The 13031-nt window shown below is 37.2% G+C and overlaps 1 protein-coding gene across 7 annotated transcripts; it reads left to right on the top strand.

The window, feature by feature from the left end:
• Nucleotides 1–928: 928 nt before the first annotated feature.
• Nucleotides 929–11133, top strand: LOC18434334 (Histone superfamily protein). 7 transcript variants are annotated; one of them, XM_020667438.2, is made up of 5 exons: nt 929–1493; nt 2376–2447; nt 2715–2795; nt 3768–3927; nt 4037–4095. In XM_020667438.2, the coding sequence occupies exons 1-4, from the start codon at nt 1370–1372 to the stop codon at nt 3893–3895; spliced, it is 405 nt and encodes a 134-aa protein (XP_020523097.1). In that variant the 5' UTR covers nt 929–1369; the 3' UTR covers nt 3896–3927; nt 4037–4095. The 7 variants fall into 7 exon arrangements, 6 of the variants coding, with proteins under 6 accessions (XP_020523097.1, XP_020523098.1, XP_020523096.1 ...); XM_020667439.2 differs by lacking the exon at nt 4037–4095 and adding an exon at nt 11046–11133 and having other exon boundaries at nt 934–1493; XM_020667437.2 differs by lacking the exon at nt 4037–4095 and adding an exon at nt 4627–4878 and having other exon boundaries at nt 934–1493.
• Nucleotides 11134–13031: the final 1898 nt, after the last annotated feature.

The following is a 13031-nucleotide window of genomic DNA, read 5'->3' as shown; positions in this document are numbered from 1 at the left end:
AGTCAAACAAATATCCTGCATTAACCTTGTGCACCAAAAAGCTAAAAAAATTACCTTTTTTAATCAGAAAAAAGCTTCGACACACCAGAACTTTCAAATTGTCAAAGTTTCAGAGAACTGCCCAATAAAAACCTCAAATTCAAAGATTAACCAGAAAAAAGAAACCCTTAAAGAGCACTATTCCTTCAAAGTAATTGCATTTATCCGATAAGCTAATCTAAAAATTCGTGGACCTTAATTCCCACTGAGAAAGAACAAATTTTGATTAAACTAATCTTTTTTCAGTTAAAAAATTTCACCTTGTATTTAAAAAATAGAGAAGGAGAAAAAGAACACCCAATTTATATAGGTTCGAGGAAAGAGTTATTACAAATAGAACGAGAGCAGTTTTGGAGACCGTTTCTCACGCAAAAAGCGGTATTATAAAACTGCTTTACGGGTCATTTAAGTATGGAATAAGTTCATATAAGGTTCCAACCTTAAAATGTAGAACTATAGATTCGCCTAAAAAATCCATAAAAAAAAAGTCGTTTTAATGTGAAAAACTCTCTAATTAATCATATAAAAAAAAAAAAATTTGTTTGAGTCCCAAAAATAAGGGTAAAGTTTATACAGAGCTGAAGCTCTAAACAATCGAATGTGAGCCCACCTTAAATATTTACTAGAAGAGGTTGTTTTGATGCCCAAATATCTTCAAATTAATCATCTCAACATCAAGATGCATGGGCATGAGAAAAAAATGTATTTCAAGTTGTGAAAATAGTGTATTTTGTAATGCATTTTTTTACCATTAATTTTAAAGATTTTCAAGTTTTCATAGATTTGTTGATCTATACTATTTTTTAAGCTTTAAATTTTATAAAAATATATTTTAAGGCTATTACAAATAATTTTAGTATTGCAACCACATTTTTCGACACTATTTGAAGGTAGGCTATAATTTGATTTTTTGGAGCCTAGGCACTATACAAACCACACCCCAGAAATAATGCATCTTGCAAGACATTATCTAGACCATACATTTTTAAGATTTTCATATGTTTATAGATCTGCTTGATTTTAACGATTTTTGGGTTTTAAATTTTATAATTAGATTTGAAAATAAATTTTGAAAAATTCCTAAGAATCTTTTATACCAAAATTGCATGTTATGTTAAAGTTTGGAAGTACGCCTTAATTGGGATGTTTAAGGTTGTAACCTTAAACATACGAAAGTATACGGTTTTTTCTAATAAACCTAAAATTAAGACGTAATTACCCTATTAATTTTAAACAAAAAAATGTCGGTTCTTCAAGCCCGCCATTTTTTTAATGTCAGAATATTTAAATCCGAGGACATGGTTTTCAAGGGTCTCAGTTTCATGCTCCAATGGAAGGACACAGCAGCGATTTCGAAGAAGACGAAGGGCTTTCAGTTCTCAGAGACGATGGAAAGACTGAACTGCTTAAGAATAGGGTTCGCCTCTCTGTGATCTCCATTGCTGAAACTGAAGGTTTGACTCTCATCTTTAACCTCCTAGGGTCAAAGATAGAGTGATGATCACCTTTCTTAAACCCGAATCTCGAAAGTACTATGGAAGTTCCATTTTTTATTCATGTTTCTTAGGTGGAGAATCACTGTAAAAGTTGCTGGTTATGCTTAAGATCAGGTGCTTTTCAGATTTGGGATTGGTTTGTGACGGTCAAGGATAACGATTTAGGGTTTTTATTAAAAAATGGCTAATGTGCGATTTCTGATTCAAAGATGTCTATGGATTTAATGCATGTTATTGACGTGATGCGAGTGCTTCCAATTGCTTTATACCAGATATTTTTAGCTTTTATTTTGTTGTTTTGATTATTCTAACTGGTCTGGAATTATTGATGTGAATTATTATATAAATTTTGATTCTATGGATTTCTTGTGTGAATGGTCTGTTTGGTCCTTTTGTGGCGATTTTGAGAAATCATGTTGCTTTTTGGATACCTCTATCTAGATTCTTGGTTCTCTCTGAGCTTTTTTCTGGGAAAGTTTTGTCCCAATCGTTCTCCATTTTTTTTTTTTTTTCTGATTATGATCACAATATAAATTTAAACAAATACTAATGTGTTTTTTTTTTTTTTTTTTCCAATGGAGAATTTGTGGGATTTTTTATGGATTTTCTGAATTCGATCACATTTGAGGAATTGGGATTCTTGTAGAAAATTTTCAAAGATTTTGTTGACGTTTTTAGGAGTTTTGAGAAAATATTGTAGTAATAAATTGCAATATGAGCGAACTTTTCATGACCTTTATGCATTCTTTAAGAGATTTGGGGGGTTATAGTGTCAGAAACTAGAGTGGTGTTTTATTTATTTTATTAATTTGGTTTCTCCATTTTTTTGGAAAACTGCAGCTAAAAAATATGGTATGGAGGTTTCTCAGCCAGTTATGGTGTGCCTTGCTCAATTGACTTTCAAATTTATAGGTAAATGTCAATTTTCATTTAGCTTTCTTTCATTTTTCTCCTATTTTAACTGTTATCAGTTATTGGCTTCACACTAAAGATCCATTGATATATTAAAGTAGAGAAAAATGGTGTTGAGATTCTGCATTATTAACAATTCCTCCTAGCACAATTCCCCTTAATGCTTGAGTTTTATTAAATTCTCACTTGTTTTATTTAGTGACTTTTATATTTAAATCTAAGAAGACTATGTTTTTAAGTGATGAGTTTGTCCTATTTGAAGAGTAGAGCAGTTGGCAAAGGACATGGAACTATTTGCCCATCATCGTGGTCGAAAGTTAGTGGACGTGGCTGATGTCATAATTTGCGGTAAGCTTATCTTCCGTCTGTTTGTATCAGATCATGATGTGCTTTACCGAATGTGGATAATATTTAATGAGAGTCTTTTCTGTGAATTTTTTATTGCATTCTATCAAAAGTCTGGTTCATCCCACAATTTGGTTGTGATTTTAGATGTTCATGCTCTCCTACTATGAACAAAAACAAAAAGAACTAGTAAATATACTGAATGACCCAACATACCATATGTCAGACATTTTTTACTGCCCCTTTTTAATATTGTGTTTTACAGTCATGGATTCATCTCCTTTAAATGGATTCTATCTTCTCTCTTAACTCCTCCATCGCATATTTCATTGCTCTGCAATTACTGACAATCCATGTTTTATGAATAGTTTCCATTAGAAAGTATAAAAGCACATGCTTCCTCTGTTACAGCCTGCCGAGTTCAGCAATAAAAATTATCAATGACATTTCCCTGATTAAAGTATAGGTGCATACACCATGCTACACTAGGAACAAACAAATGAAGGCCAATAAAATTGCATGCCTCTAAATGTTTGGTGTGGGTCAACTTCTCATATTTATTCAAACAAAAGCATATAATGAGACCATTTACTTTTGATACAAAGAGGTCACAATCATCATTGACCGTTAGATTTGAAATCAAGTGGTTGATGATGTGTCATTATTTAGGCACAAAGTCCAAAACAAACTTTCTCAAATGTTGTGAAACACTTTCATGTACTAGATTTCACATCCAATGGCTAAAAATGATTGTGACCACCTTGTACAAACAAATAATGGTCTCATAGTATAAATCTCTTTATTCAAAACTAATCTAGATCCTGTTTCCTTTTTTCTCTTTTACAGCAAGAATTTTTGTTTCTTCTAGGACATGCTATTATTTTCTATTCTATTGTATTCTTATAAAAAGTGCAATGGACTTTCATTGTGTTGCTAATATGACCATTCAAATGCTCATATTCAATGTGATTTCAGCACATAGAAATGAAGATTTGGCTGCCACATTGCATTCCTTTTCTCTAGAGCTGAAGGGAAAGGAGGTGCAAACTGAAATGAAGCGGAAAAAAGCAGCTAGAAAGGAAGATAAAATTATTCTTGACTGATCTAACTGCTTCTGATTAGCTTTTTGTGGAAGGTAATAAACCGCGGATTAGTTGGCCACTTTATAGTTGAGGGAACTTTCATAATTTTATTGTTTTTAACTACTTTCTTTTAAGATTGTTGTGCTTGTTTCATTACTGCAGTTATCTCAATTTCTGGTGAATATGGTCATTGGAGAAAAATGCATTGCCTCTCCATTTTCTTGAAATAACATGTGCCAATTTCCTAGATGTCCATATCTTACCTGATGAAAAGAGGAAGAAAAAGTGTTGGACATTTCGGTTTTAAACTTTGAGGAATGGATTCTCAGTTGGAAGTTTTGGTTGAAAAATTACATTAGTTCCTTAAAATTTTCCCCTCGATATTGATAGGATGACTGAATTGTTAAAGACTATTCAATATAATCACATTTTCAATATTTGTTTTTCTTTTATGTATTTGTCGATTTTCTATGAGTTTAAACCAGTGTTTTGCTGACCCGATTTGGCTCAGCTCGGGACCATGGTGAGTCTCAAGTTAAAAAATAGGGACCCTTCCAAGTTTCATGCTATCTTGATATTTTTTTGGTTGTTTTTTTACCGGCTCAGCCGAAGTTCTACGAGTTTGAACTAGTCCCTCCAAAGATCGCCGACCTGATTCATCTCAGCTCATGACCCTGGCTATTAGCAAGTTAAAATCAGGGACTGCCCAAGTTTCAGCTTATTTTGAAATTTTTTTTGTTCGTTTTCTACAGACTCAGCCAAGTCTCGATCCATCTCAGGTGAGTCGAACGGGTGATTTTGGATTGGGACCCCGGTGAGTCCAAGCCTGACTTCTTTTGGAGCACTGGTTTGAACTATTCTTTTGAGCAGTCAATCCTCTCAGTGATAGTTATGAGCATGTGAAGTGTTTTTTGTTGCTAGTCATATCTACAAACTTTTTAATTGGTCATGGTGTGTGGATTACTTTATCAAGTATCTAATAGTAGTCACAATTATTATCTCCATTTATTTTGATGAGAAACTGTTTCCATAGTTTTAGTAATGCGAAATATACTGCAGCATCCGTGATTTTGGCCATCTACACCATATTAAGATCATTTTAGCAGCCCGTCTTTTGTCCATTCAATTATCTTGGGGGTCTTTTTTTTTTCTTTTAAATATGATATGTGTGGCTCCCTTACTATCGCTAGAGTGACAGTATGCAGTCGTGTGAGCCACTAAGAGTCCATTCAATTAGGATGCCCTCATTACCAATGTCTCATGTAATGAATAATCAAGGACCTTCACAATATTAAGATGGCAAACTTAGCTTGTGTGTGGAAGAGAATACCGATTGCTGTGGTCATGAGCTCCCAAACTATGGTATGGTGGAGTAATGGACCAATAAGATGTTGATGCTAAACTCTAATGACATCTCTGTGTGAATGTCGCCCCTTTTAGAGTGGAAGACTTTCTTTAAGAACAGAGCAAGCTCATTCTTGAATGCTTCATAAGATCAAATAGGATTTTTTCATCCTGTTGATGATGAAATTTAGCCCTTGTAATGGGGCTGTCTGGGTGCTCCTCTGGGTGCTCCTCTAATCTAAAGAATGCTGCATTGTTCCTATGATGGGTTGTACATTATGTACAATAGTGCTATTTTCTTTATCACTTGGGCTTGGAAGGTTCTAGAGAACTCTAGAGGTTCATAGAAAGTCTAGAGGATGTCTAGATCAATCCTAAGGGAAGGTTGTACCGAACACTCTAAAATGGTGTATGGGCTAGAAGGTTCTTAACCGTTAGATGGTTGGCAATTGTACAAATTTGGACCATTCGTTGTCAGTCCAAGTGCCTATATAAGGAGGAGGGCTCCTCATTTGGGAGGCACCTCAGAAAATTGTTTAGCATTTAAGGGTTATAGTGAATACAAAGTTTTTCCTATTCAATCTTGTATCCCTCTCTCTTGAGTGTGTGTTGGTTCCTATTGTGTGGTGCACACCTATCGTGCTCGGTTGGTGGTGCTTATGTGTGGGTGGTGCGTACTAGTGTGGGAAGCTTGACTTGTCCTCAAGAAGGTTGAGTGCACGAGTGTCGCATGGTCAAGGTGCGAGGCTTCACTAAGGCCATGACAAGTGGTATCGAAGCTAGGATTGTGGGAGCTTACTCTACTTGTGGTTCAAAGGGATGACACTGTGGCTTTTGGTGTGACCGATAGTGACCAAGCTCATGGGAACAAGAAAGAGGGAAAAAGGGACAAGTCCCAAGACCCTTTGCTTGCTACGGATAAACGGCTAGCATGGTTGGAGCTTGCCTTGGCTGATGGGCAAGACCATAACAACAAAATAGAGGGGCCTTGAAGCGAGGCTCGAGGAACTCAAGAGTGAGACGTTGGGTGCCCTAAATGAGGTGACAGATACACAACAAAAAGAGGGGGAATCCTTTGAGGGCAAGATGATGGCGATCCTGGTGAAGCAACATGATCAAGTTGATGAACTTAGGAGTGACCTCACCCCTATGAAGTGAGCAGTGAGCAATGGAAGCATTGTGGCCCAAGAGACCTCTAAGGTATGCTCAACTAAAGCCTTTAGTGGGTCTATGGGACACCCGAGAGTTAGACAACTTCCTGTGGCAAATAGAGAAAAGGCCAAAGTACATGCTGCGTGCCTCACCGATACCTCCACACTCTGGTGGCATAAAAGGCATGCTGATATCGAATGGGGTAGTTGTGTAATTGACACTTGGGAGGATTTAAAGAAAGAAATTAAGATGCAATTCTATTGTGAGAATGTGGAGTACTTGGCCCATAGAGCCTAAAACGATTGAGGCATATTGGATTAATTGGAGACTATGTCAAGGAATTTCTTGACCCTTATGTTGGAGATCCCTGACATGGTCGAGAAAGAATTGTTCTTTAACTTCATGGAAGGCCTGCAACCATGGGCCGAGCAAGAGTTGCAATGATGTGGGGTGTAAGACCTGCATCAGCTATTGCGTGGTAGAACAATTGGTCAAGTTCACAAAAAGCAGTCCTTCTACGTAACAACCTTCTAAGGATGGGAGAGTTTCCAACCGTAAAGGACGACCTAACAAGCCCTCAAGTGGGAAAGTTAGCAAGGATGCAAGAGTAACAAGGACCAAAGGGATGTGTCCAAGCCATGAAGTGTGGAGTGCTTCAGATGTGATGGACCACACCGGGCCCGGGGTTGCCCTAAGAAGGATGCCCTCAAAAATCTCTCTTGGCAAGGTTAGATTACCCCGATGATGGAGGCATAAGGAGTCTCAAATGGAGTCACTGCAGTTCTTTATTGGGATGAAGGCTGAGATGGCGAGATTCAAGGCCCAAAGTAAGGGATTCATGTACGTGAAGGCGCAAATCTATGGGAAGGCCACAGCCACGAAGGCAATGATTGACACTCGTGCAATGCACAACATTATCTCTAAGAAAGAAGCTAACCAGTTAGGTTTACAGTTTGCTAAGAAAACAGATTGGGTTAATGCTGTCAACTTAGATGCCAAACCTATCAATGGTGCAGCTTGTGGGGTGGATATCTACGTTGGCAATGGCATGGCAAGATAGACCTATCCTTGGTGCCTATGGATGATTACTAGGTTGTCCTAGGGATGGACTTCCTAATGGGGTAAAAACTAGTGCCCATTCCTTTTGCAAACTCAATATGTATCTTGTAAAACAAGCTTCGTGTGTGGTGGCTGTGGTGCAAGGCACCAAAACCATCAAGACGCTGTCAGCCATGCAGCTCACCAAGGAGGGGGAATTGACTCGTCTGGCTACACTAGTGGGAGCACCCAAAGAAGGGGACCCCCTAGGAATAATGGCTAATGAAGTTGAATGTGCCTTGGAGGGATCCAAGGACAGGATGTCACCAAAGCTACCTAAAAGGCTAGGAGGAGGTAGGTCATAAAATAGAAAGGAAGCCAGGAGCAAAACCATCAGCTATTGTTTGTGACAAGAAGGTTCCTAGGTCATAAGATAGAAAGGAACCAGGAGCAAAACCATCGGCTATAATATGTGACAAGAAGGCTCCTAGGCCATAAGATAGAAAGGAAGCTAGGAGCAAAACCATCGGCTATAGTCCTTGACAAGAAGGTTCCTCTAGAATTGGAGGAACCAAGGAAGGCAACGTTGACAACACCCAAGCAAGAGTACCTGGTGGTGGCTTGCCGATCCCAAGGGGTGGTATGTGACAAGTGGTAAAGAAGGGAAATACTAGGTGCTTTTGGATGCAGGATGGGTGGCTTCATAAGGAAAGGCAGTCTAAATGATTGCTATGGTGCACTGCCTGAGGGCAAGGAGGCCAAGAATGTCCTTATAAGTCGAACGATACATCGATGAGGAGAATCACTGTGGAGGAAGTACTTGGCTAAGTGGAGAAAATAGTCGAACAACAAGCAAGCTGGGAATACGTAGAGACGCTACGGCTCGTTTCATGGAGGAAGCGCAACGAGGACTTCGCCATATTAGGTGGGGAAGCATGTCAGGGCCCTAAAGAATGCTGCATTGTCCCTATGTTGGGTTGTACATCATGTACAATAGTTTTTATATATTTTTTATCACTTGTGCCAGGAAGGTTCTAGAGAACTCTAGTTAGTGCATGGAGAGTCTAGAGGGTTTCTCAATCTATCCTAAGAAAGGGCTGTAAAGAGTACTCTATAGAATGTTGTATGGGCTAGAATGTTCGTAATTGTTGGATGGTTTACACTTGTATAGATCTTGACCATTCGTTTTAAGGCCAAGTGCCTATATAAGGAGGACTCCTCATTTGGGAGGCACCTCATAAAGTTGTAAGCATTTGAGTGTTCTAGTGAATACAAAGCTCTCCGTATTCAATCTTTTGTCCTCTCTTGAGTGTATGTTGGTTCCTCTTGTGCGGTGCACACTTGGTTAATTTCTATTGTGCTCAATTGGTGGTGCTTGTGCGTGGGTGGTGCGTAGTAGTGTGGGAAGGTTGACTCATACTCAAAAGGGTTGAGTGCACTAGTGCCGCACAGTCGAAGCGCGAGACTTCACTAAAGACGTGACAACATTGCTCAGATGGACTTCGAGAATTTATTGGAAGAGCATTTCTAGACCAATTTCTTACAAGTACTATTCATGAAAAAACATCGTATTAGAAAGGTGGCAGATTGGAAACCACCACCTGCACAATGGGTGGTGATGAATTTTGACAGGCGCATGAGAAACAATGGGGCAGTTGCTGATAAAGGACTCTTGAGAGACCATAGGGGCCACATAATATGGACGACGCATGATATATTGCCTTACTGTTTGGCTAATGAAAGTTGAATTGGTAAGTCTTACTGTGTGTGTTGAATCTAATCTTGATCAATAGTTTCAGCATTTTATTATTGGATTTTCGGGGTTTCTCTAATGTGATTAACTGCTGCACAAATCCCCTTTCTGTACCATGGAGGAACGATGTGATGGCAGAAATACATTTTCATCTACAAGGGAGGCAGGTCCTTTTTTTTCACATGTTAATAGAGAGAGGAACTTACTCGATGCACTTGCTAAGGGTGTAACATCTTTGTAATTGTCTTTGTTTTTTTCTTTTATTTACTTTTTCTTGGGGCCTCTTGGCCCTTGCTTTGTACCTCCTTTATACTCTCAATAAAATTTCGCTCACCGCTAAAAAAAGAAAAAAAATCCATTCCTTTTAATGTTGTTACTCATAAAAAAGAAAAAAAGAAAAGAGAGAGAGAGGTCCATTCCCTTTTTCTTTATGTGTTTGAAAAGGACAGTTTTTTTTTGCTTCGGTAATTCAGTGGGAATATTGGTGCCTACCTATTTTTTAAATGGTTAGATTTTTGAAACTGTGAATGGGAGTGGAGAGTACAATGTGCGACTAAAGTATGGGGATGCCACCACTACGACCCAGCCCCTTTCCCAAAATGACAGTTTCTTGATTTATGAAAACTAACAAATGCGGTTATTGACTTTGAAAAATAGAGCAGTTCCTTCAATTTCGAAAACCTTGATGTTGAGATAAGTCTCTCACTCTCTCTCTCTCTCTCCAAAGTTGGGCCCGGCACTCGTCAGTTCCCCCTTATAGATCTAGCAATCTCCCATGAGTGAGCATCGGGGGGCTTGGTTCCATTTTTGTTGTGTTAGGCCAACCAGTGGGCTTGTTTTTAGTGAAAATGAGCAAGTAAACCATATGCAGCACATGTGAGAGAGAGGATTCAATTTTATTCTGAGACACCAAGCTTCAAATTTATTTAGAGAGAGACAAAGAGTCCATCTCTCAAAATCATTTTAAGGGAGATATAGATAGAACAGGCTTCAAAGTCATTCTTATTTTGTGAGAGAGAGAGAGAGAGAGAGAGAGAGAGAGAGAGAGAGAGAGAGAGAGAGAGAGAGAGAGAGAGAGAGAGAGAGAGAGAGAGAGAGCAGCTTCGACTTCAAAGTCCTCCATTGGAAACACTGATCGTTTTTCCTTATTGAATGATTTGCCCTCTGGAAGGCTCCATTTGTTTTCTTTCTCCTAAAACGAGTGGCCTAAATAGCACCTTCAAAAGGTTGAAGTTTCCATTGTGGGGGATGTGCTTGGTGATTGGCGGTAATGGGTTTGGTAAATGGCTCTCTAAATGGATCCCACCCAACTCAACCACTTCAAATGGATAGGATAAACAATGCATATCTCAATTTTAAGTAACTTTAGAGGGGATTTGGTTGCTTGTTCCATGAAAGATGTAACAACATTATCAGAGACACTATTCTTAATCTAAGCAACTTTAGAGAGAGACACTCTTCTCTTAATCTAAGCAACAAAATTATGAGAGAACACTCAGCAAATTTACCTTAATACATTGAATGGGATATATTTTTAGTATGAAATAAATGCTTTTTTATAACAGTTACAATATTAGCCCAATGGCTTTAGATTGAATTTGAGCCATTCCAATAGTCACAAATGTATTTTATATTTTAATTTTTTTTTATTTTATAAATTCAAATCACTTGAAGTTTTGAATGTTCATTTTTTAAAAATAAGAGAATCTAATAAAAATATCAAAAAAAATAAGTTTGTATGTATTGACTGAGAAGTAGATGGGAATCACCAATAGAAAGTTGATGTAAATTGAATTTTGATGGCTCCTCTATGAGAAATCCAAGTGTGGCAAGAGTGGGTGATTTGTAGAGACTATATGGGCAAAATACTTAATTATTTTGCAGGTTCCTGTGGAGTGGTCTCGGCCAATGATGCTGAAATTCATGCCTTGTTGCAAAGCGTGTTAATATAGAAGAAGAGATATTTGGGCAATTTGTTGATAATAAAAGGGAGTTCAATGAATGTTGTGAATTGGTGTAACAAGGAACGAGACCACCGTACCGTGGATGCGACATGTTTTGTGGTTTCATGTTGTGGATTTAACTTCACAGGCATGTGACTTTTCAGCATGTTTATAGGGTTGCCAAAAACATAGAAGGGCGCTACTTTGGATTCATTCATTGTTTCTGGTCTTTTTATTATTGTTGACTTGTAATGTTCTACAATTAATACAAGTTAGTACTTTTGTCAAAAAAAAATAAAATAAATAAAAATAAATTATTTAATGAGAAATTATCCTGTAGGACCGTCCCCTACCCATGTGTATAGGACTCCAAAGAATACTATTAAATTTGGTACGGATTTATAGAAAAATCAAGTCTCACATCTATGTGATAACTTTTCTAACTATCCGTGCCAACTTTAATGATGATCATTTGGAGTCCTACACAAATGGGTGGCGGAGGGTCTCATAGGATCATTACTCTTATTTAATTAATAATATATATATATAATCTTTTTTAGATCATCAATTTAGACCAATCTAAAACAACAATCTAGTGATCTGACGGAGACATCTAAGGTAACCAATCCACCTATGGATCCAAGTTTTGAAACAATTAGTAGTGTTTTAAAACCCAATAATTTCCAATCCAGCTAAGAATTGGTTGGTATTGAACCGATTCTAACATGGGATAGGTCCCGACTTGGTTCCTCCTAAAACTCCCCTTTCTATAATTTTTTTTATGCCTAATGTTTTTTATGTCCCTTTTTAATTCCACCCTATAAAGTCTTATTTTTATTTTTATTTTATTTTATTTATTAATTTTTTTAAATTAGTAATCCAGACAAATCTAAACTTTGATTAAAATAGCTAATCCAACTATCGGAGACAAATTTACGAGTGAATGTTTTATCCTACCTATCCGAATTTTAATGCACTGACTGTGAGCGAATACTGCCCGTACCATCATCTAATTGATATTTCATGGCAAAGAGCAAAGCGGGGACCATACTCAATTAGAAACAGAACAAATTGCAAGTACTATACTATTACAATGAGAGAGAGAGATATTTTGCAAAATTCAAATCGCAGGAGTGAGAGGGAACCTCAAGTCAATCATTGTGCATCCGTAGATTTTATCCTACGGCTGAGGGCGCACACTTCCCTAAGTCATCTATATATATATATATATATATATATATATATATATATATATATATATATATATATATATATATATATATATATATATATATATATATATATATATATATATATATTTGAATTTCAAAATGGTGGGGTTTGTATAGAGGTGAGGCTCTAAACAATCAAATTGGAACTCACCTTCAAATAGTGTTTTGAAATGTGATTTCAATATTGAAAATATTTGTGATAGCCTTAAAATATTTTTTATTTTTAATTATAAAATTTAAACCTTCAGTATAAATTGAGCAGGTCAATGAAAACTTGAAAATCTTGAAAATTAGCGATCCAAAAATGCATTACAAGATACACTATTTGTGGAACGTAAATCTATTTTTTCTCATGTCCATACATCTTGATGTCGAGATTATCAAATTGAAAATATTTGGATATCAAAACAACCTCTTGTGGTGAAATTTTTTAAGTAGGCTCTAATTTGACTGTTTAGAACCGAGGCTCTGTATAAACTTTGAGTCTTGCATAAACTTTGCCCTTTCATAATTGGCACGAGCTTTTGGCAGTCTCCATGAAAAAAACTGCTCGTCTCGTTTGTATCTTGGGCCCCACCCCACATTGGTTTTCGCTTCCCCTTATTCTCATGCACATGCCATGCCCAACATCATCACATCACACTTCTTTTCTTTTCCATTCAAACTCCAATTTCGTCCCTCCAACAGAATTCACC

The sequence above is a fragment of the Amborella trichopoda genome, chromosome 6 (assembly GCF_054954075.1).
Source record: "Amborella trichopoda isolate Santa Cruz 75 chromosome 6, AtrichopodaSantaCruz75HAP2 v2.0, whole genome shotgun sequence".
In the NCBI taxonomy this organism is placed as follows: Eukaryota; Viridiplantae; Streptophyta; class Magnoliopsida; order Amborellales; family Amborellaceae; genus Amborella; species Amborella trichopoda.
Note: the sequence above shows the minus strand (reverse complement) of the source record. Positions and strands in the feature narration are given on the sequence as shown.